The sequence below is a fragment of the Thalassophryne amazonica genome, chromosome 4 (genome assembly GCF_902500255.1).
Source record: "Thalassophryne amazonica chromosome 4, fThaAma1.1, whole genome shotgun sequence".
Taxonomy (NCBI): domain Eukaryota; kingdom Metazoa; phylum Chordata; class Actinopteri; order Batrachoidiformes; family Batrachoididae; genus Thalassophryne; species Thalassophryne amazonica.
Genome location: NC_047106.1, coordinates 25,106,083 through 25,131,354, shown reverse-complemented (window position 1 = coordinate 25,131,354; position 25,272 = coordinate 25,106,083). Strand labels below are relative to the sequence as shown.

General features: G+C 41.0%; 1 protein-coding gene across 1 annotated transcript; it reads right to left on the bottom strand.

Annotated features, from left to right (window-relative positions):
* Positions 1 to 17,585: 17,585 nt before the first annotated feature.
* Positions 17,586 to 24,815, bottom strand: il10ra (interleukin 10 receptor, alpha). The gene is made up of 7 exons (XM_034169268.1): positions 24,527 to 24,815; positions 23,050 to 23,173; positions 22,668 to 22,840; positions 22,400 to 22,545; positions 20,136 to 20,304; positions 19,770 to 19,888; positions 17,586 to 19,059 (listed from the first exon to the last, which is right to left on the bottom strand). The coding sequence occupies exons 1-7, from the start codon at positions 24,588 to 24,590 to the stop codon at positions 18,184 to 18,186; spliced, it is 1,671 nt and encodes a 556-aa protein (XP_034025159.1). The 5' UTR covers positions 24,591 to 24,815; the 3' UTR covers positions 17,586 to 18,183.
* Between the last annotated feature and the right edge of the window lie 457 nt (positions 24,816 to 25,272).

The window sequence follows — 25,272 nt, the reverse complement described above, 5'->3', positions numbered from 1 at the left end:
TCATGTAAATGGGGAATCTTCTTCACAGACTAAGGTTAATTATGGAGTTCCACAAGGTTCTGTGCTAGGACCAATTTTATTCACTTTATACATGCTTCCCTTAGGCAGTATTATTAGACGGCATTGCTTACATTTTCATTGTTACGCAGATGAAACCCGGCTTTATCTATCCATGAAGTCAGAGGACACACACCAATTAGCTAAACTGCAGGATTGTCTTACAGACATAAAGACATGGATGACCTCTAATTTCCTGCTTTTAAACTCAGATAAAACTGAAGTTATTGTACTTGGCCCCACAAATCTTAGAAACATGGTGTCTAACCAGATCCTTACTCTGGATGGCATTACCCTGACCTCTAGTAATACTGTGAGAAATCTTTGGAGTCATTTTTGATCAGGATATGTCATTCAAAGCGCATATTAAACAAATATGTAGGACTGCTTTTTTTGCATTTACGCAATATCTCTAAAATTAGAAAGGTCTTGTCTCAGAGTGATGCTGAAAAACTAATTCATGCATTTATTTCCTCTAGGCTGGACTATTGTAATTCATTATTATCAGGTTGTCCTAAAAGTTCCCTGAAAAGCCTTCAGTTAATTCAAAATGCTGCAGCTAGAGTACTAACGGGGACTAGAAGGAGAGAGCATATCTCACCCATATTGGCCTCTCTTCATTGGCTTCCTGTTAATTCTAGAATAGAATTTAAAATTCTTCTTCTTACTTATAAGGTTTTGAATAATCAGGTCCCATCTTATCTTAGGGACCTCATAGTACCATATCACCCCAATAGAGCGCTTCGCTCTCAGACTGCAGGCTTACTTGTAGTTCCTAGGGTTTGTAAGAGTAGAATGGGAGGCAGAGCCTTCAGCTTTCAGGCTCCTCTCCTGTGGAACCAGCTCCCAATTCAGATCAGGGAGACAGACACCCTCTCTACTTTTATGATTAGGCTTAAAACTTTCCTTTTTGCTAAAGCTTATAGTTAGGGCTGGATCAGGTGACCCTGAACCATCCCTTAGTTATGCTGCTATAGACTTAGACTGCTGGGGGGTTCCCATGATGCACTGAGTGTTTCTTTCTCTTTTTGCTCTGTATGCACCACTCTGCATTTAATCATTAGTGATTGATCTCTGCTCCCCTCCACAGCATGTCTTTTTCCTGGTTCTCTCCCTCAGCCCCAACCAGTCCCAGCAGAAGACTGCCACTCCCTGAGCCCGGTTCTGTTGGAGGGTTCTTCCTGTTAAAAGGGAGTTTTTCCTTCCCACTGTCGCCAAGCGCTTGCTCACAGGGGGTCGTTTTGACCGTTGAGGTTTTTACGTAATTATTGTATGGCCTTTCCTTACAATATAAAGCGCTTTGGGACAACTGATTGTTGTGATTTGGCGCTATATAAATAAAATTGATTGATTGATTAATGTGGACAACTGGCTACAAAGTCTGCTCACAGTCGAACAAGCCAAGACATTAGCCAACAAACTAAGGTGTTTACTAGCAGAAGGTGGTTTTGAGCTATGTCAGTGGGCAACCAGCCATCCAGAGGTGATCAGTCACCTACCACCAGAATGCACTTCAGACAGCACCAAATTATGGCTCACCCAAAGCAGCCATAAACCCCAAGATTTGGCCTTAGGGTTGATGTGGCATTGCCATTCCGATACGCTGGGCTACAAGCCAGCCCTATCAATCAGAGAGCAACCGACCATGAGAGTCATATACAAAGTGCTCGCAGTCAATTTGACCCATTGGGATTCATCAGCCCGTACATCACAAGAGCCAAGGTATTAGTGCAGAAACTTTGGATGAAAGGGCAAGAGTGGGATGACCCAAATTTGCCAGAGGACTTAATTAAAGCATGGAATACCTGGCAGGATGAGCTCTCACAACTCACTGAAATCTCCATTCCACGATGTTACACTAACTTCAAGATCAACCCGTTCGCCTGCAATAGAACAGTTCACATCTTCAGCGATGCTTCAGAGCAAGGTTATGGATCGGTAGCTTACCTATGTTCCAGTTCTGATGAAAAGAGTGTTCAGGTGTCCTTTCTAGCAGCAAGATCACGTGTGGCACCCAAAAGACAGCTCTCCATGCCCAGATTAGAGCTCTGTGCTGCTCTCAGTGGAGCTCAGCTTGCTGCAGTTCTGAAAAGGGACTTCACTGTTGAAATCCAGGAGTACATCTACTGGACCGACTCTACAACAGTTCTTACGTGGTTGCAGTCTGAGTCCTGTAAGTACAAAGTGTTTGTCAGGACAAGAATAGCTGAAATACAGGAGCTCACCCATCCAGAGTCCTGGTGCTATGTTGACTCCAAGAATAATCCTGCAGATGACATCACGCGAGGAAAGACTTTAACTTACCTTAAACAGAATAACCATTGGAGTCAAGGACCAGAATTCCTGAGACTGCATCCATCACAGTGACCAGTCAAACCTGAAAACACAATGAGCTACGGTACTGCAGAGACGCGAAAATCCATATTCTGTGGTCAGATTTCAGACACCACAGTCACACCTCTACCTGATCTGCAGCAGTTCAACCATTTCCAAGCCCTGCTGGAAACCACCGCCCGTAGCCTTCATGGGGTGGCAAATGAGGACTACAGCCCTTCAGCAGAAGAATTCAGGGAGGCTGAATTAATTCTTAAACGGGCACAAAGTGACAGTTTCCCCACTGAAGTAGAGCACCTAAAGGCTGGGAAAACTGGGCAATCTGATAGTCGGCTGCTGAAACTATCACCCGAGTGGGACCCAGAAAATGAACTGATATGAGTTGGTGGTCGTCTCCGCCTCTGTGACCTGAGTCTTGATACTCTTCATCTGACTGTACTTGATCCAGCACATCACATTACACAGCTTCTCATCAAATCCTATGATCAGCAATTACATCACCCAGGAGCTGAACGAGTCTTTGCAGAGATGCGCAGGTGTTATTGGATTCTGAGAGGCCGACAAGCGATCCGTAAGTTCCAGCATGGGTGTGCAGAATGCTAGAAATGGAGAGCAAATCCAGAGGTACCAAAAATGGCAGATTTACCTCCAGCCCGCCTCAGACTGTTCCATCCAGCATTCTACTCCACTGGAATGGATTGTTTTGGCCCCCTAGAGGTCAAGGTGGGCAGAAGAGTTGAAAATAGTTGGGACATTCTGTATAAATGCTTGACAACAAGGGCTGTGTACATTGACCTCCTCTGCAGCCTTGATAGTGATGCCTTCTTGATGTCCATGCGCCGGCTGATAGCCAGAAGAGGCAAACCTCACAAAGTTTCTTCTGACTAAGGGACTAATTTTAAGGGAGGTAATGCTGAACTAGAGCAAGCCTTTGGTGAACTAGTCCCTCCACTGAAAACAAAGTTGGCCTCTCAGCAGATTGATTTACACTTTAACCCTCCTAAAGCCCCACATTTTGGAGGAACATGGGAAAGAGAGATAAGATCAGTAAAATCTGCTCTACGCACCACCCTGGGAGTTCAAGTTGTCTCCGAAGAAGTACTGAGGACAGTGTTAGTAGAGATAGAGGGAATCTTGAATTCTAAATCTCTAGGTTATGCGTCCTCTGATGTGGCAGACCCATACCCCATTACTCCGAACACTCTCTTAATGGGGCGGCATGACTCAGCTTTGCCACAAGTAGTGTACCCTGAATCTGATCTCCTCAGCAGAAAACGGTGGAGACACAGTCAGATCCTGAGCAGACTCGTCACAAGTGGATGGAGGATACAGATGATCTTAAGGTGGGAACTGTGGTCATGTTGGTAGACCCGCAATCTCCAAAAGCGTTGTGGCTGGTTGGAACTGTCAAGACCATCTTACAGGGAAGTGATAACAAGGTTCGTGCTGCAGAAGTTCAAGTTAAGGACAAAACCTATGTTAGACCTGTGGCTCGCCTTATCAAGTTGCCTACCTTTCCTCATGAGGAAGAAGATCCTCAACTGGCCTAAATGGACACAAATCTACTTGCATAGATTTGGGGGCGGCTGTTAAAATGGCCAGTTTATTCTGTTTGTTGTGTTTATGCACCCCCTAGTGGCGTATTCTGTTCAGGCATGTTCCCAGCCACCTAAAATAACTTCTCTAGGAACCACGTTAGTAAAGTGAAGAAGAAGTGGTCCAGTGTTACTGGTTCTCCTCAGAAAACTCAGCAGAATGTCTGTGCGTGCATTAGCAAAAACCACACACAGATTAAATCTGATGAAACTTACAACTGACCTGATTCTTCACAAATGGACAAATATTATGTTCTAATCGACATACTGCAGTGTTTATCAACCTAAAGTCATTTATAACCAGCAAATTCAGTTCATTCTTTGTACCTTTTTTGTTTTTGGATCTATGTGCACCGAATAAATAAATTCATTCATTCATTCACACTATATTTCAATTCTGATATGTTCATGTAATAAATTCTTTATACACACCAGTGGCATAATACACTGTTCTTACTCAAGTTTTTTGCCCATTTATATTCATCACACTGGCGTGTCCCTAACTTTAAACTAGTCATTCTTAATTATTTAAAAAATAAGCATGGATAGCTGGAGAGGGGTGACTTCAGCTGGACTGGGGTTACTTCAACTGGGGCAAGTTCGCAGTGGGGTGACTTCACTCGCAACCAGTAGAATATGAACCCAGGTATGAACCCAGGTCTACATGTTAGTAGGCTGCACACTTGGCATGCAGCAGTTGGAGAATAGCTTGTGGAGCTCCAAATTTGGATTTCAGGTGGTCTAAAAGATTTGATACTACAATCATCAGTATTGGGCATGTCTAGGAATAGTTATCACTGAAAGAATAATTTCCATGCATTTTTGAAAATTCCTCATGTACCTTACAAGGGTTTTTGCCACACTAGTCTAGTGGTTAAAGTGTTGGATTTGAGACCAGAAGATCCTGGGTTCAAATCCCCACCTGACTGGAAAATCACTAAGGACCCTTGGGCAAGGTCTTTAATCCCCTATTGCTCCTGGTGTGTAGTGAGCGCCTTGTATGGCAGCACCTTGACATTGGGGTGAATGTAAGGCATAATTGTAAAGTGCTTTGAGCGTCTGATGCAGATGGAAAAGCGCTTTATAAATGCAGTCCATTTACCATTTACACTTGGGAGTGGAATTGTAAAATCGATCACAGGGAAACACGTTGACCTGACACAGCGTCTCTGAAGACGAACTCAAATGACAGTATGGAAGGTTGTTAACTGCATGTGAACAAAATAGTGTAACAGATAACAGTATATTTCATGGGAATCTTTCATCTGGTGGTACAAGCACCGAGTGAATATTCATTCATAGTTAATATGCAGTTATTGATCCACGTCTGTGTTTGCAGAGAGCAGATCAAACTCTGTGGCAGTGGGCATCGCTGTGGGCTTTGGGATCCTAGGTATCCTCTTCACCATCGCCATTGTACAGTTCTGCTGGAAATACAAATGCAAAAAGTGTAAAAAGTTCTTCAAGAAAAAGAAAAAGAGTGAGTGAAGCCGTTAAATGACCCAAATGGTCACAAACATTCATAAACTGTAACAAATTCATATTCACACTGTGTCCTTCTTTTTGTAGAGACGCCGCTGAAAGACAGAGTGCTAAAGTAAGTGTGTTTCATTATTTTCTCAAATACAATCCAGTCTGTGAGTGTACGCACATGCTGGAGTGTATATAACTGTAACGCTATACATGAGCTGAGTTAGAAAAGAGACAAAGATTTGTGACATGACACACCAGAAATTTGTGGGTTCAGACCCAACATCTTTGATATTCTGATGCATGTAAATTATTCTGAATATAAGACGACCCCCCCAAGACATTTTTTTTCTAAAATCATTTTTTTTTTTTTTTTATAAATAAAATGGTTTTATTTGAAAATAAGGCTAAGAAAGAAGCACATTTTACGGCAAGCCCCTCATTTTATTTGGACATAGCTTCAAATTTTAAACTCATATTCCAAGCGATAGTGGCTATAGATATAGTATTCTTGAGCATGTCCAGCAGTGCTGATCGTGTGGTGCTTTGATACTGAGCTGCTACAACAACACTCATTAGTATTAACAAAGTATAAACATTGTGTTGCACTACAACTACTACTACTACATATATATATATATATATATATATATATATATATATATATATATATATATATATATAACTTCAGTTTTATCTGAGTTTAAAAGCAGGAAATTAGAGGTCATCCATGTCTTTATGTCTGTAAGACAATCCTGCAGTTTAGCTAATTGGTGTGTGTCCTCTGGCTTCATGGATAGATAAAGCTGGGTATCATCTGGGTAACAATGAAAATTTAAGCAATACCGTCTAATAATACTGCCTAAGGGAAGCATGTATAAAGTGAATAAAATTGGTCCTAGCACAGAACCTTGTGGAACTCCATAATTAACTTTAGTCTGTGAAGAAGATTCCTCATTTACATGAACAAATTGTAATCTATTAGACAAATATGATTCAAACCACCGCAGCGCAGTGCCTTTAATACCTATGGCATGCTCTAATCTCTGTAATAAATTTTATGGTCAACAGTATCAAAAGCAGCACTGAAGTCTAACAGAACAAGCACAGAGATGAGTCCACTGTCCGAGGCCATAAGAAGATCATTTGTAACCTTCACTAATGCTGTTTCTGTACTATGATGAATTCTAAAACCTGACTGAAACTCTTCAAATAGACCATTCCTCTGCAGATGATCAGTTAGCTGTTTTACAACTACCCTTTCAAGAATTTTTGAGAGAAAAGGAAGGTTGGAGATTGGCCTATAGTTAGCTAAGATAGCTGGGTCAAGTGATGGCTTTTTAAGTAATGGTTTAATTACTGCCACCTTAAAAGCCTGTGGTACATAGCCAACAACAAAGATAGATTGATCATATTTAAGATCGAAGCATTAAATAATGGTAGGGCTTCCTTGAGCAGCCTGGTAGGAATGGGGTCTAATAAACATGTTGATGGTTTGGATGAAGTAACTAATGAAAATAACTCAGACAGAACAATCTGAGAGAAAGAGTCTAACCAAATACCGGCATCACTGAAAGCAGCCAAAGATAACGATACGTCTTTGGGATGGTTATGAGTAATTTTTCTCTAATAGTTAAAATTTTGTTAGCAAAGAAAGTCATGAAGTCATTACTAGTTAAAGTTAATGGAATACTGAGCTCAATAGAGCTCTGACTCTTTGTCAGCCTGGCTACAGTGCTGAAAAGAAACCTGGGGTTGTTCTTATTTTCTTCAATTAGTGATGAGTAGAAAGATGTCCTAGCTTTACGGAGGGCTTTTTTATAGAGCAACAGACTCTTTTTCCAGGCTAAGTGAAGATCTTCTAAATTAGTGAGACGCCATTTCCTCTCCAACTTACGGGTTATCTGCTTTAAGCTACGAGTTTGTGAGTTATACCACGGAGTCAGGCACTTCTGATTTAAAGCTCTCTTTTTTAGAGGAGCTACAGCATCCAAAGTTGTCTTCAATGAGGATGTAAAACTATTGACGAGATACTCTATCTCACTTACAGAGTTTAGGTAGCTACTCTGCACTGTGTTGGTATATGGCATTAGAGAACATAAAGAAGGAATCATATCCTTAAACCTAGTTACAGCGCTTTCTGAAAGACTTCTAGTGTAATGAAACTTATTCCCCACTGCTGGGTAGTCCATCAGAGTAAATGTAAATGTTATTAAGAAATGATCAGACAGAAGGGAGTTTTCAGGGAATACTGTTAAGTCTTCTATTTCCATACCATAAGTCAGAACAAGATCTAAGATATGATTAAAGTGGTGAGATCAGGGAGACAGACACCCTCTCTACTTTTAAGATTAGGCTTAAAACTTTCCTTTTTGCTAAAGCTTATAGTTAGGGCTGGATCAGGTGACCCTGAACCATCCCTTAGTTATGCTGCTATAGACTTAGACTGCTGGGGGGTTCCCATGATGCACTGAGTGTTTCTTTCTCTTTTTGCTCTGTATGCACCACTCTGCATTTAATCATTAGTGATTGATCTCTGCTCCCCTCCACAGCATGTCTTTTTCCTGGTTCTCTCCCTCAGCCCCAACCAGTCCCAGCAGAAGACTGCCCCTCCCTGAGCCTGGTTCTGCTGGAGGTTTCTTCCTGTTAAAAGGGAGTTTTTCCTTCCCACTGTCGCCAAGTGCTTGCTCACGGTCGTTTTGACCGTTGGGGTTTTTCCGTAATTATTGTATGGCTTTGCCTTACAATATAAAGCGCCTTGGGGCAACCTTTTGTTGTGATTTGGCGCTATATAAATAAAATTGATTTGATTGTCAAAGCCCAGGTTTGGGAGAAATTGTGTGGAAGTTCACGTTCTTGTTGTTGCCCTTTGGTTGGAGACAGCAATACCAGGTCATCTGCAAAAAAACAGTCATTTGATTTCTGTGTCCACTAAAGTGTTGCCCCGTGCTGCAGACTGTTCTAATGATTTGACCAATTCATTGATGTATATGTTAAAGAGGTTTGGGTTCAAACTGCATCCCTGTCTAACCCCCCCCCTGCTTTGGGGAAAGACGTCTGTGTGTTTTTACCTTTCTTAACGGCATGCTTGTTTGTCTCTCTCTCTGTCTCTCTCTCTCTCTTTCTAGGAAGGTGGGCGGGAAGAAGAATTCTCCCTTCACTATCAGCGGCACCATCAAGTGACAACAGCATTGTTCAGTTTTCTTCTTTTTTAAAGTACCGTAACTTTATCCATACCCGGAGAGGGGAAAACACCTTTTCTGTCACTTTCCTGCAATCTGACAGAACAATAATCACCCCTGCATTGCTCAAAAAAATTATTCCTTTTCATGATGTTTGTTTTGTATCAGTATTCTGAAATCCAAAGAATTGTCCAGTAATATCATCTTTTTTTTTTTTTTTTTTTTTTTTTTTTTTGGACAAGGTCGGAAAAAATGGGTAGAAAGCTGAAAATTGCTGGATGCAACCCTTTAACCGTCATAAACAACATTCTAAAAGTCCCCATGTGTCCTCCTCAAGCTTTTCCTGGTATGACGTCATGATTCCGTGAGTGTCTTGGATGTCGAAAATAGTGTTTCACACGTTTGTTCATCATTTAATTATTTGCAGTGGTATATGTATCTTCATTCTTTGATAGATAAGATTCCTTTAAAATAAAGCAAATATTATATTATGATATCAAGTAGACGCCGTTGTGAGTGATCGTGTGGTTGCAGGAAGTCAGGTCTGTTCTGTACAATTCTATATGACCATTGCCATGGAAATGGCTGCAAGAATTCTGAAAAACCAAACACTTGTGTATCAGACACTGATCAAGAGCAGGACTTTGATGGAAAAGAAAGCAAAGATGAATTCAATTCCAATTCACTGATACTCAAATATTAAACATTTGATTTCAAGATGGCTGGCGAAGATCAGTTTGATGAGTGTGACTTTTATCCACAAAACCAAAACTCCCCTTAATAACTTTCCATGTAGGCACAGTCTGATTCAAACCGCAATACAATATTGTGAACCCAAGTCCTCAAATTTGAAAAATTGCATAGAACACCTATCCTGGATTATATAATACCCTCTTTTAAAAGTATTTTGTGGTTCTTCAACATTCCAGTGATAATCCCTATAATTACAGACTATGAAGTCATTCAATATGATTACATCATATTATGATGTCATAAATGAGGTCATGACATTATGATCTCATGTCATCTTGTTTATTTATGTCAATGTTCCAAAGCACTGTATGGCTGTTTAATAATAATAATAATAAAAAAAATCAAAAATATACCCTAAATTATATATCCAGACGAGGTCATTTCTCATGTAAATATAGGCTATGATGTCATGATGTCATAACAGTGAAAGCTCAGTGAGGATACACGGGAACTTTCTGTGTTATCAAGGCTACTGATGGGAAAGCACACACCAATTTTCAGCTTTTTACTAATTTTTTCCAACATTTTTGCCCATTTTGACTGGACTAGAATTTCTGAGGTACTGCTTTCGAATGACATCACAACCTCTTTAAATATGCTCAAATGCCAAAAGGGCAAATGCTGACTCTGACTTATTGTTTTTGTGAAAATCAGATTAGTCAGTGTGATTTTTGGGTAAATGTTTGCCAAAAAAAAAAAAAAAAAAAAAAATCTCCCTGTGAAGCTGCAACCTTTCAGTTCTGTAAAAATGTGTTCATGAGTTTTTGAGAAATTCTGTCAGTAGCTAAGCAACATCCTTGGAAAAGGTAAATTCCACATGAATGCTTTCTCTTGAAAATGAAAGACACATATAACATGCTGCTATGTATGTAAATTAGTTTTGTGACATTTTAATGTAATTTAAATAATTGCTACAAAATACACTACATAAATACACATGTACTTGCAATTCAACTCTGTGTTGGTTTGTTGTGAAGCAAAACGTAATCCACAACACGTGCGTGCGCGCGTGCGCACACACACACACACACACACACACACACACACACACACACACACACACACACACACACACACACACACACACACACACACACACACAACACATGTACACAGTCATGTGCAAACATGAGGCTGCTGATGAGAAAATGTTGAGGCGATGGCAGAAAAACATCTTAACCACAGAGCTGAGACTTGGATGACTTCTTGTAAGCTTTTGATGGCTTTCCCCTAAATTCACCTATTTGTGACCTTTTTGATACTTCCTATTGTTGATGAAATTACAGACATTCTTTGATGTCTCATTTCTTTCCTCTGCACAACACAAAAATGTTTCTCTCCATCTCTTGTTTTTATGACGTTAGCTGCCGGGTGGACTCAGGTCAAACATTCTCTTCATTGAAAATTGTAACTTAAACATTACTGATACAAAAAGCTTGAGTTGAAATGTTGTGTTAGGTATTTATTAAGTCATAACATGACAACAAATTGTAATATGAATATTTTCCATGTTAATTTCTCTTCTTCGTCTTCTTTTGGCTGCTCCCGTTAGGAGTCGCCACAGCAGATCAATCGTTTCCTCTGTATCTTTCTCTGTCACACCAACCACCTGCATGTCCTCCCTCAGCACATCCATAAACCTGCTCTCTGGCCTCCCTCTTCTCCTCCTGCCTGGTTGCTCCGTCCTCAGCATCCTTCTCCCTATATACCCTGGGTCCCTCCTCTGCACATGTCCAAACCATCTCAGTCTCACCTCTCTGACTTTGCCTCCAAACCGTCCCACCTGAGCTGTCCCTCTGATATGTTCATTCCTAATCCTATACATCCTCATCACTCCCAAAGAGAATCACAACATCTTCAGCTCTACCACCTCCAGCTCTGCCTCCTGTCTTTTTGTTAGTGCTGCTGTCTCTAAGCCATCCAACATAGCTGGTCTTACTGTCTTGTAAACTTTCCCTTCATTCTTGCTGATATTCTTCAGTCACACATCACTCCTGCCACCTTCCTCCACCCACTCCACCCTGGCTGCACTCTACCTTTCTACCTTTCTATTACTTTGGACATGTGACCCCAGGTGTTTAAAACTCATCTACTTTCACCACTTCTACCTGTTGTTACCACACTATTCCAATGGGCTTCCTCTCATTCACACACATCTACTCAGTCTTGCTCCTACTGACTTTCATTCCCCTTCTCTCCAGAGCATCGCTACCTCTCCACGCTAGACTCAACCTGCTCTCTACTCTCACTGCAGATCACATTGTCATCTGCAAACATCATAGTCCATGGAGACTCCTGTTTGATCTCATCTGTCAACCTGTCCATCACCATTGCGAACAAGAAAGGACTCAGAGCTGATCCTTGCTGTAATCCCACCTCCACCTTGAATGAGTCTGTCATTCATACTGCACAGCTCACTGCTGTCACACTGTCCTTGTACATGTCATGCAGTATATATAGCAAGATGAAGTCCGGATTGAAAAGACGTTCCCGTTAGCTTGGGTAATGGGGAATTCCCCTTTGGCTGACCTGGTAGAGTTCTGGTTTTTAGTGTGAGCAGTCCGAGGTTTGATCCCACCGCCGTCCTGGCCACAAAGGTCCTACGGTCACACTAACATACTTCTCTGCCACTCCAGACTTCCTCATACAATACCACAACTCTTCTCTAAAGTTTTCTCTAAATCCATAAACACACAATGTAACACGTTCTCAGGGCAAACATTGCATCTTTTGCCACTGTCTCTGTTTGTATCTAAAATTAGAAGCACCTGCTTCTAATTTTGCTAAAAGACTAAAAGCTGTGTATTTGTGTGTGCGTGTGTGTAACTTTGATCATAGACAAACTAGGGAGAGTTGACATTTTCCATTTATTATATTTATGTGTTTTGGGTTAAGGATGAATGCCGCCAAAATGGAATGTTGATAGGACTAATATTTTTGGAGAAGCTATGGACATAATCTACCATTGCTAACTGCATTCTGGAGTCATGTGCCATTCCAGCAGGGGGTGATAAATCATCTTTATATTAAAAGCGTGAGTGTGTGTGTGTGTGATTTTATTTCGTAAGTTCAATGTAAGTACATAATATGATTGTAAATATGTTAAAAATACATGGATGACACAAGAAAGTGAAAACACTTATTTCCATTGTGGTCCATTTAAAAATCAAATGAAAAAATACAAGTAATAATATAAATAAAATAATAATAGTAATAATGATAATAACAATAATGATGATAATATATTGTGTATATGATAACAGGAACCTAAGAAAATTATAAATACGTTAAGACAGTAAATTAACATTACAAAATTACATAATTAACAGGAAATAAAAGGAAATAAGAGTTTTTATTCTGAACATTGTTGAGGTTTAAGGTTCTAAAAACATTTTGGATGCACACGCCATTCCAACTCATTATAGAAACTTTGCATAATTTATTACCACCCTTGAAAAATGTCAGCTACCTATATGTCTGCAATTGTACGTTGGTGTGTGTTTAAAAAAGAGTCAACCATTTGCACTCTTGTGGGCATGTTGGTATAAAAATGAGGTGTAATCAGGTACAGAGTTGACACATGTATTTTCTATCACCAAGATGTATTTGCACCTCAGGTCACCAAAAACCTGGTCTAAAGTCTAGGTTTCTCTTACAGCAGCTTTACAATGCATGTGCATGCTGTAATATTAACATGACAGTATATTATGACCACTTTAGCGAAAAGTAAAAAAGAGCCTTCACATTTTAAAGAGTGCCTTCTTTGCTTTCCTCCCACTCATAAGGCAGGTGACACTAGATGTGTAAAATACATGAAAGGAGCCATTAAAAGAAATTAAAGTAAGCTTTCATATGGAAAAAAAAAATAACCTTGGTTTTGCAGCACTCCCCCCCAGGGAGCTTTTGCGGCTGTTGTTTGCTGTGCACTCTTGCAGAACTCCTTTTTCTCACTTGCTCCGAGCACAGTCCAGTTTAAAGAGGTGAAACCCAAGTTGAAACCAAGACCTTAATAGATTGAGTGTGAGTCAACGCCAAGACTTAGGGATTTTGGACTGGTTGAGACCAATCCAAGACAGAGTCGTGACCAAGAACTAATAAAAGCAAGTCTGTTTTCAAGTCTATGAATTTTAGTAGACTTAACATCACCCCTCTTAATATTCAACAGTGATATATGGGTTCAGCAGCTCAGCTGGGATCAACACTGTATGAGGTCTCAAGTTAAAAAATATATATATATATATATACAAAAACTGAATATGTTGTAAAAGTCTCTGGATTAGATATTGAGCTCTTTTGACTGCTCATATTAGAGTGTGTTAATAATTGTTAATATAATAATAATTGTTGTTTTCATTTTTAATTAATGTGTATACTCATTCTAGTCTGAGGCCGAGTCAAGGTTGAGTACAATTGCTTTCAATTCAGAGACAAGATCGTGTCAGTGAATATGTGTTTTTGAGCAGGGCTGTGGGAAGAGGATTTGGGTTTGGGAAGTGCTGCTGTAATGGGGGAAGGGGGGGGGGGTCCCGCTAAGCCAACAAGAACACATCCAAAAATGCTATACGCCATATTTAGTATATATTATATGTACATTATAGGCTATAGAGTTAAAGAATATGTACAACCCCAATTCCAATGAAGCTGGGACATTTTGTGAAATTTAAATAAAAACAGAATGCAATGATTTACAAATGATCTTCAATCTATATTCAATTGAATACACCACAAAGAGAAGATATTTAATGTTCAAACTGATAAACTTTATTGTTTTTGTGCAAATATTTGCTCATTTTGAAATGGATGCCTGCAACACTACAGTCTTGCCCCAAGTGAAGGAGTTCAAGTACCTCGGGGCTTTGCTCACGAGTGAGGAGACGATGGAGCGTGAGATTGGCCGGAGTATCGGTGCAACAGGGCCGGTATAGCATTTGCTCTACCATACTGTTGTGACGAAGAGGGAGCTGACCCAAAATGCGAAGCTCTCGATCTACTGGTCAATCTTCGTTCCTACTCTCACCTATGGTCATTAGTGTTGGGTCATGACCGAAAGAACTAGATCGTGAGTACAAGCAGCCGAAATGGACTTCCTTAGGAGGGTGTCTGGTGTCTCCCTTCGAGATAGGGTGAGAAGTTCGGTCATCCGTGGGGAGCTCGGAGTAGAGTCGTTGCTCCTTCGCATTGAAAGGAGCCAGGTGAGGTGGTTCCGGCATCTGGTAAGGATGCCTCCTGGGCACCTCCCAAGGGAGGTGCTCCAGGCACGTCTATCTGGGAGGAGACCCCAGGGAAGATCCAGGATTAGGTGGACAGATTTTATCTCCACACTGGCCTGGGAGCGCCTCGGTATACCCCAGTCGGAGGTGGTCAGTGTGGCCCAGGAAAGGGAAGTCTGGGGTCCCCTGATGGAGCTGTTGCCCTCGCAACCCGGACCCGGAAAAGCGGTTGAAGATGAGTGAGTGATGAGTGCCTGCACAACACATTTCAAAAAAGCTGGGACAGTGGTATGTTTACCACTGTGTTACATCACCTTTCCTTCTAACAACTCTCAATAAGCGTTTGGGAACTGAGGACACTAATTGTGAGTGTCATGATTGGGTATAAAAGGAGCATCCCCAAAAGTCTCAACCGCTCACAAGCAAAGATGGGGTGAGGATCACCACTTTCTGAACAACTGCATGAAAAAATAGTCCAACAGTTTATGAACAATGTTTCTCAACGTTCAATTGCAAGGAATTTAGGGATTCCATCATCTACAGTCCATAATATAATCAGAAGATTCAGAGAATCTGGAGAACTTTCTACACATAAGTAGCAAGGCCAAAAACCCACATTGAATGCCCGTGACCTTTAATCCCTCATGCGGCACTGCATTAAATACCAACATCATTGTGTAAAGGATCTTACTGCGTGGGCTCAGGAACACTTCAGAAAACCATTGTCAGTTAACACAGTTTGTCGCTACATCTACAAGTTCAAGTTAAAACTCTACCATGCAAAGCGAAAGCCATACATCAACAACATCCAGAAACACTGCCGCCTTCTCTGGCTTCGAGTTCATTTGAAATGGACAGATGCAAAGTGGAAAAGTGTGCTGTGATCTGATGAGTCCACATTTCAAATTGTTTTTGGAAATCATGGACGTCGTGTCCTCCAGACAAAAGAGAAAAAAGATCATCCAGATTGTTACCAGCGTAAAGTTCAAAAGCCAGCATCTGTGATGGTATGGGGGTGTGTTAGTGCCCATGGCATGGGCAACTTACACATCTGTGATGGCATCATCAATGCTGAAAGGTACATCCAGGTTTTGGAGCAACACATGCTGCCATCCAAGCAACGTCTTTTTCAGGGACGTCCCTGCTTATTTCAGCAAGACAATGCCAAGCCACATTCTACACGTGTTACAACAGCGTGGCTTTGTAGTAAAAGAGTGCAGGTACTAGACTGGCTTGCCTGCAGTCCAGACCTGTCACCCACTGAAAATGTGTGGCACATTATGAAGCACAAAATACGACAACAGAGACCCCGGAAAGTTGAGCAACTGAAGTTGTACATCAAGCAAGAATGGGAAAGAATTCCACCTCCAAAGCTTCACCAATTAGTGTCCTCAGTTCCCAAACGCTTACTGAGTGTTGTTAGAAGGAAAGGTGATGTAACACAGTGATAAACATACCACTGTCCCAGGCTTTTTGAAACGTGTTGCAAGGATACATTTCAAAATTAGCAAATATTTGCACAAAAACAATAAAGTCTATCAGTTTGAACATTAAATATCTTGTCTTTGTGGTGTATTCAATTGAATATAGGTTAAAGAGGATTTGCAAATCATTGTATTCTGTTTTTATTCACATTTTACACAACGTCCCAACTTCAATGGAATTGAGGTTGTATAATTATTATGGTCTGGACACTAAGACTGGACTCAAGTACTACAACACTACTTGATATCACAGTATTAGAAGAACCACGAATAATGAACACGGTAAACACAGCCCGCGTTCATTATTTATGGCCATTTTGTAGTAGATAACGGCTTTGTGCCGCTATCTCCCACCACTTAACTCACAACGTGACCTCTGACACTCCCCAAAATGGCCTTGTACCCTCAGTGCAAATGCTTGTTACCTTTGTTATTTGCAAGGTTGGGTAGGATTACTTTGAAAGAATACATGTGGATTACATATATGTATGTACATACATTTGGATTACTTGTAATCTGATTACTTTTGGATTACATTTCAAAGTAATCCTGTTTATTTGTTCCCTTTGGATCCATTTTGATCACATGTTTTTAGAGTATTAAATTATTGTTTATCTAGACCCACATTCATTCATCTTCTACCGCTTAGTCCAATTAAGGGTCACGGGGGGCTGGAGCTTATTCCAGCAGTCATAGAGCGCGAGGTGGGGTACACCCAGGACAGGACGCCAGTCTGTCACAGGGCCACAAACAGACAAACAAACACAGACACACCCACACACCTACGGATAATTTTAAAGATTCCAATCCACCTAACCCACGTCTTTGGATGTGGGAGGAAACCAGAGCACCCGGAGTAAACCCACGCAAACGCTGGGAGAACATGCAAACTCCACACAGAAAGGCCACGGGAATTGAACCCATGACCTTCTCGCTGTGAGACAACAGTGCTAACCACTAATCCGCCATGCTGCCCTCTGGACCCACATTCGTACTTTATTTGTAGGGAAAATTTCAGGACATATTGATGTATTTGGAAGCACACTCTGGAAATACCCCTGGACCTGGCCTGTGCCACCGGTGCCGAGCCTGATATGACATATGGAGAAATAGGTCACACTGTTTGTCTTCCTGCTACCACAACATCAGAAGATGTTCCTTTACTGAGATATGTAGCTACATAGTATCTGTAAAAAAAATAAATAAATAAAAAAACTTCTGATGATGCTTGTTTTCTTTGCTGACTTTCCCGAAGTGTTTCTTTGCTCAGAATCATTGAAACCAATGTCCTGGTTTCTAAGTTCCGTAGAGAATGTGCATGTGGGAATCCCGTGTATGCCTCCATGATTCGTATGTGGTGTTTTCTTTCCAGTCGCTCTCACTTTGTTGTTTCAGGGAATTTCATGTGTTTGCTTCTTTCACTGAGTCATAGGTTGTGATCCTCATTCTGCTTCCTGTTTGGGCTTTTTAAGAATGTGCAAAAACAAAACAACACACACATTTATACAGAGACAATTATTTTAGTGGCATATTTACAGTAGAACATAACAAATAAATAGATTCTTCTGTAACATTTAATAAATATTCAAAGTGAGTCAGAGTCTTACATTTATACAAAAAAAAAAAAAAAAAGTCACTATGGAGCAATAATAAAATATCCTCCACATCATGAATCAGATCAAGAGAAAATGTTCCTCTTCAGATATTTTATCTAATATTTTTAAACTTAAAAATATTCATGAGCTTTGGCTTCTTACAGTTTGTAACTTGAGAGACAGAGAGGCGCCACAAAATGTCCAAAAGCATTTGACTGTCAAACCGTTTCTTTGCATTTCTCCCCACGCAGTTTCACTTCCTCTGTACTGCGCGTTATTCTGTTTGAAAGACAGAGCAACTTCCCTAATCTCACGCAACGCCTCTTCCTCTGTAACAGGTGCCTGCTCGCTGCACTGCTTCCACCGCTGGTCTCCTCTTATCTGACAATTTCTTTACCCAAAACACTCCAAAATGTTGTGATCTCATTTTGAAATTGAGTCATGCCAGAAAAGGGAATTCCAGCATCCAGGTGTCTTGCATCAGCATTTCATTTCACCATAAATCAGTCAGTGTTTAACTCTACGTCAAAAAGCGAAAGGGAAATATTGTTCATATTGAAGTCCTGTCCTGCATCCACTAGGGGCAGCGATGAGAAAGACGTAAGCAGAGGGAAAGTCTGATTGACATCTGCATCTGCGACAGTCAACGTGTCTGTTTTTTTATGATAATTTGGAAGTTTAAGCTCGTCATAAGAGTCCACAAAGTACTTTTTACTATAAACAGGCATGTTTTCGATGCGCGTAGCTCGGTATTCTTTAATCAGTTCAGGTGCGGCGTCTCTGTTTTGACACCAGGCGCATCGACCTGTTCCTGAGCACATGCATGGCCGATGTCCAGCTCTGTAGCCTGTGACCACTTCAGCCAAAGCACACTCAGGAAGTATTTCTTTAAACATATCTTCATCACAGAAGTGGTTCTGCCCAGCTGGGGGGTTCTGGCTGTGATAACCTCCCCCCACAACACCTTCTGTTGAAGGTCCAACATCTTGTCCACCCAGATTCACAGAACAATCAAGCTGGCAGCCTAGTCCCACCCCGCTGTCGCCCCGCTTCCTCTCTGTCGTTTCACCTTCAACGGGGTAATCTGACCGAGCGCTGCAGCACAAGGAGTTCTCCCGTCCTCCCATGCTTCCAAATCCACTGTCCTCGTGTCTCATTGGAGGACTCCCTCCATTGTTGACACAGTCGGGCTCCATGTTGACGCCACTGTCCATGCTCGTCCTCCTGTCGGCTTTTTCATCGAGGTCTTCTTCCGTCTTCTTGGTGATGCAGTTTGTCACGTCCGCTCTGGAGAGGGTGAAGAACCACGCTTTGTCAGTGACAACTTCCATCAGGTCTTCTCCCACAGAAAGAGGAAGCCAGCCACTGACCGGAGATGTCTGAAGCAGAAGAGAGATGTGTCATGAAATAAAATAAAAACGAGGGGAAGTTGACTGGCTTAATGACCCGCTCACACTTTGTATGTTGTTATTAGAACACGTATGTCATCACACTTGTTTGACAAACATACTGTCTACAGTATTTTGTAAAACTGTGGGACTGTGAGACACACTGAAGATATTCCATCTTTTATTAATATGGAAAACCTGGAAAATATGCAGTATTTCAAAGCACTGTGATTGAGCTGGTTTAGCATGGGACCATATGTACACTGCAGACTCTGCTTGATATTGCTTTCTGATATTGCTTTCTGTTTAATATGCAAATTTATGCGTAGAGCTCTTTGGCAGGGGTGGCAGCCAAAGTGGAGTTGCATCAGGAAGGGCATCCGGCATAAAACTTGTGCCAAATCAACATGCAGGTCCACCTCGGCTCTGCTGTGGCGACCCCCAGTGAAAACAAGGGAGCAGCCGAAGGGTCTTACTATGCATAAAACTCTTTCCAGATCAAATCAGCTCATCTGCTGCTCAGACGGTTCCTCTGTTGTGGATATGTATGTACTTTTTGTTGTGATTGAGTGATTGTGTTCACACACACACACAAAACCACATTATTTCCTGCACACTATGTTAATTTCTGCTCCCCTTCTATCAATTGTTTTGCTCTTTTTTCCCCAGTTTCCTGTCACATGTGACATTGACCTACTCACCAGTGCGACGGGCGTTTTCTCTGGACGCTTCAGGAAGCAGAAGAGGATAGCGATCATAACAGCAATAACGGACAAAAAGCCCAGAATGGACAAAGATGATACCGCCAATGTGAACCACTCTGATGGAGGCAAACACACACACACACACACACACACACACACACACACACACACACACACACACACACACACACACACACACCACACACACACACACACACACACACACACACACACACACACACACACACACACACACACACACACATATATGTCACTATGGTATGGCTCGTGCATTTGCACTGAAAAACGTTTGCAGGTTTGTGATTATCAGCTTCCATCAGTGTGACTGTTGCTGTGGCTCACCTCCTTCTGGCAGCTGCAGACACTGGTTCTGGGATGCAGCGCTGCTGGAGAGCGCGCTGATGCTCTCCACCTTCACGCTGATGCAGTATTCTTTTCCCCAAGACAGTGAAGTGAAGGTCTTGGACTTCTGGTCATCTCCAAAATCATCTGTCAGATATGCTGTGGTATTCTGCAGGGTGAGGGGAAAAGAAAAAAAAAAAACATGGAGCCTTTTAATACTCAAACCTCTGCTTTCAAATTCTTCTTGGTGCAAGATGCAAATTCTTTATTCCATCTGCAGACTGCAGATATATTCACAGAATCTTCTTAACAAAATCAAGCTCTTGTTGTTTTATGTATTTGATTTACTCCTGTTTGGTGGCAAACATTAATTTCAAATAATCATAGAATAATCACAGACTTAGTTTTCATCTAGTCATAGACTTTTAAAAGAACTGTCTACTGGTGCAAGTGTGAATAAAATAACCTGTTGTCCATCTGATTTGCACCAAACTTGGTGGAATGTTTGAAGGTTAGTCACAGAGAAAGTGACTTGATTTTCAGATAAATCAGATAAAAGTCAAGGTCATAAGTCAAGGTCAAATGTTTGGGCCAATGCTTATATACAGTATAAAGTGATATTTACCTAGAATAGCTATTTTGTGGAACTGTTAATAGTTACTATTAAACATTAATATGATGTCATGTCTCTTCTTTCTATAGGTAACATGACATTTGACCTTGAAAGGTCGTAACTGCTTAATTCACGCGATTTGGAGCTAGCATGTATTGTAAGGGCTGTGCATTAGTCAATGGTAAAGTGGACAGATGCATGATTCAGTGTCACACATAAGGCGTCGAGGTTATATTGTCTGAGTGGACCCTCTTGTTTTGGTATTTTTTTAAATATGAAAAAGTCTATTTTGAAGAAAAACCAGGATTCCTTATCATATGACAATTTTGAAAGGGCTTAGACTAGATAGACGGCTACTTTATTGTTCCCTAGAGGGAAACTGGATTGTAGATTTTGGCATGCAGAATGCATGCCAAAAAATAAAAAAGAAGTTAAAATACATATAATTTACCAGCCGGCCATCCTGAACTACAGCTGAGATAGCCAGTTTAAATGTAGTGAAGAAACCCAGAAAGGCACTGAGACAAATGGATGTTGGATCCTTATTCAGCTTGGCACTCCGGCGAGGGCAGACGCATCTCCTCCCTTATCTCTGCTCCAACCTTCAAAGTCCCTACTTCACCAGACTGTGAATTCTTCAAACTATATTGGATTAACCATGGAATTGATCAGCTGGTCTCTGAATGCTATTGACACTATTTTTTCCACGAGAAGATCAGGGCCGGGGGACCCTGCGTGCCCAGATGGAACCTACCCTGCGTGCTATGTTCTCGACGCCTGGGAGAGTTGCATGCTTTGCACCATTCTCTGTGGAGGACATCAAGGATTTATTTATATTTGGTTTCATGGTAGGAGGGCTGGTACTTTTTGGCTTATGTGCTGCCCTGACCTACCGGAAAATTGGCAAGATGGCTGCCACCAGAACCACGACCCCTCACCTGTCCGTCATGATTAATAAGTTGGGCAAGGCGATGCCTTCTCAGACTGCGCTAACCCCTGAACTTAGACGCAAGTTGGATGACATCTCGGAGCAGATGCGCACCTTGCAGAAGAAGATTTCAGAGACTGGGGAATATTCTTAATTTGGGATCTGGTTTGGTCATGTGAAACTGTAAAAGTGTTTTTCACTGCTCAACCACAAACACGGCAGGCTTATCAGCCTCTGAAGGACAAAATGCCCGATGCTTTCCTCCAGAAGAATGTCTATGGCCTTGGTGAACATTTGGCTTCCCTTATCTTGTCTTAACTGTCACACGGACACAACTGACTCACACATGGACAGAGACTGGAAGCATGCTCCATTCCCCCCCCCCCACTCCCTACCATACACCCCATCCCGGCCCCCGCTCACGCCACTCAGCCTCAAGCTGATGGCAGCACAACTCACGTTTGCTGCAGCCTTCACCCATTTTGCCTCAATTCGGATGATGGACTACTTCAACTTTAGAGCACATAAACAATGTCAAATGTATATGTGTTGTCTTTAATTTTGATGTGTGCCTTTATTACGGTAAACAAGTAATAACTGTGGATTAATTGCTGTATTCTGAGGTAACTGGAGTGTAAACGTAATCTCGTTGTTGTTGCATTTGTAATGACAATGACAATAAATCTCTCATTCATTCATAAAAGTGATACTGACAGTAATCACCTTATTATTTTGTCCTTTTTCCTGCAGGTATATGGTGTATCTGAGCCCAAAGGGGAAAATCTTTTTCAGAATGGGTTGTGGTTGAACTTTAATGGTTAGAGTGCTGGATGTCGCCCACAGAGTGAACACCGGAGGCTGTAATTCACCTGCAGAAACACAGGAGGAAAAATGTAAAAAAAAAAAAAAAAGAAAAAGTCGTGCAGCTATGCAGTTTGAAACAGAAAACACACAGACTGTGACTTTACATCATGGGTCCAAATCTGCTTACTTGTATTTATAAGGAATTTTTTCTTGACTGCCCACTCTGACACCTCGTCTCCTACGACCAGTTGAACTCTGACCTTGTAGGCAGCACTGTAGTCGTGTATATACTTGCTAAGATCACAGAACGGCACTCTGATGTTTGTGCAGCTCCTCACTGCGGCCCATTCACCCCCGTACCTGAGAAATGTAAAAAAAAAACAAAAAAAAAAAAAACAGGGAAACTGAAGCAGAACTACATCATGCGTCAGTGCTGTTTGCTAAACAGCTCGATTAGGTCAAAAATTTGCGTAATGAGGGAAACAGTATTATGCACATCAGACAAATGTAGAAATAGGATCTTGACAGTATGGCTGTACTTTAGCTGTAATACGTGAAATAAAACGTACTTTGCCATCTCTACATTATACTTGAATGACTTTGAGCGGGCGTCCACGGGATGATCCCAAAATACAGTGACTTCTCCATCCAAAATATCCACTGTCGGTTTGTCAAGATGAGGAATGTCTCTTCCTGCAGACAGAAAAAGAAAAAACCCTCATGTTTTATATATGTTATCTTTGTTTTGGCTGCTCTAATAGTTACTACAACTTATTTCTATATTTTACTTCCATTTAACATAATGAGTTCACCTTAACTTCATGGGTTATTGGCAGTGCAACGCGAGGTTGTAAGCCAGTTCAGTGAAATGTAAATTTAAATGTGTCAACATAACTTAAGTATGTGAGTTGAGTTTACTTTTCAAGGCAGCAATTGAACTTAAGTTTTTAAGTGTGTGTGTGAGAGAGAGAGACCCATCTGCTGCAAATCACGCAAATGCAAGAAAATGTCCATTTACATCAGTGCTCAGCACAGGACGTGGTCAAGTAAAGAAAAGGAAGTCTGGATGATAAAAGGAAACCAGTCTTGCAAATCATGGGATCTGTAATAACCATTACATTTTGTAGTTCCTTTGTTTTCAGAGGAAATGTGGTAATTATCACATCAGCTGGTACATGAAACCTCACCACAGATCTTACGTATAATGTGCTTTTTTCACCTCCATAAATATCACCTCAACAGGCATTTGATATGTTGAAAAACTTTGGTTAAAAAAGTTTCAATGTATTCTGTCAGACAGCCTTTTTTGAGAATTTCATACAGTAATTAGTCACTTTTAATATTAATAATTATAATAATAATATATCATTATTAAATATAATAATAACAGCAATAATATAAAGTATAACATCAACAGCATCGACAACAATGGTAAATGGACTGCATTTATATAGTGCTTTTCCATCTGTGTCAGACGCTCAAAGCGCTTTACAATTATGCCTCACATTCACCTCAATGTCAGGGTGCTGCCATACAAGGCGCTCACTACACACCGGGAGCAACTAGGGGATTAAAGACCTTGCCCAATGCCTTAACCACTAGACCATCACCTCCCCCAATAATAATAATAATAATATATCATTATTAAATATAATAATAACAGCAATAATATAAAGTATAACATCAACAGCATCAACAATAATAATAGCAACAGCATTATAATGATAATAATTATGGAAGCATAATGCATAAAGTTGAAGAAAAACTATAAATCCCCTGTTTTTGGGGAATTAACAACATATTTGCCTCCAAAAAAACGTCTCGGTTTCAATAAGAAAAACAGGGTCATTTTTCTCATTTAATGAGATAAATATGTTGTTAATTCACAAAAACAGGGGATTGTTTTCCTCAACTGTATGCATTACATTAATTCAGAAAAACTGCATTTTTTTCCTCTCACGTGAAAGCATTGTGCTTCTGTAAATAACAAAAACAACCACAATAATACAAAACATAAATCTTTCAAAAAAATCAGACCTGACCTACCTGACACAGAGTTTGTGTAGATATTCAGGAAAATAAGAAACTGTATGTTGTGGTGTATATCCATTTTTTTGTTCAGATTCCAGTGAGATATCCTCGTTTATTCACAGAGTATCCTAATCCAGACCACAGTCCGTTATTCCAGACATGAGTGAGGCTGCAGAGCGGTGGTCCCTCTGCTGCTCCGTCTAATGGTACATCACAAAGTGTTGATGAACACTGGTGGAGTGGAAGCAGCTGGTCTGTGCTGTCAGTTTGTGGCTGACAAACAGTTCATTTCCCCCTGGTGGTATTTGGTTCTCTCCATATATGTTTCTGCATTGCTCAACTCTCCTCCCTTTCATGTGATGCATGTCCTGTCCTGACTTCATCAGTGACGCTGCCTCTAGTTTCGTCTCATTCCACTCTCAGCAAAACCCCTCCTTCCGCTTTTGCCTTTCTTTTCCCCCCTTTTGACAAAGTAGCTTTGATGGCTGTGAGGTGAACTGCTGGACTCTCTGTGGCTGTGGAGGGGGTGGGAAAGGGAAGTGTTATGGAATTCCCCTTTCACTTTTTATCTTACTTCATCATCACAAAACAACCAAAGAGAATTTGGAGTTATTCATATCAGTTTGTTGACATAAATATAAAATTATTCAACGTGGGGGTGTGTGACAGGTTGGCTTTTTAACTGCTACTTGTACCGTGTAACCAGTTTCATTTATTTATTTAATCACATTAGTCCCGTTGAGATCGAGGCCTCTTTTGCA

Bases quoted from the DNA above. Each gene is read 5' to 3' on its own strand.
- il10ra (XM_034169268.1), bottom strand. From the start codon at position 24,590: ATGGATATACACCACAACATACAGTTTCTTATTTTCCTGAATATCTAC. The intron at 22,841-23,049 runs GTACGTTTTATT...TACATTTCTCAG, and splicing joins TATAATGTAGAGATGGCAAA to GTACGGGGGTGAATGGGCCG. The intron at 20,305-22,399 runs GTGATTACTGTC...CTCACCCTGCAG, and splicing joins AAAAAGGACAAAATAATAAG to AATACCACAGCATATCTGAC.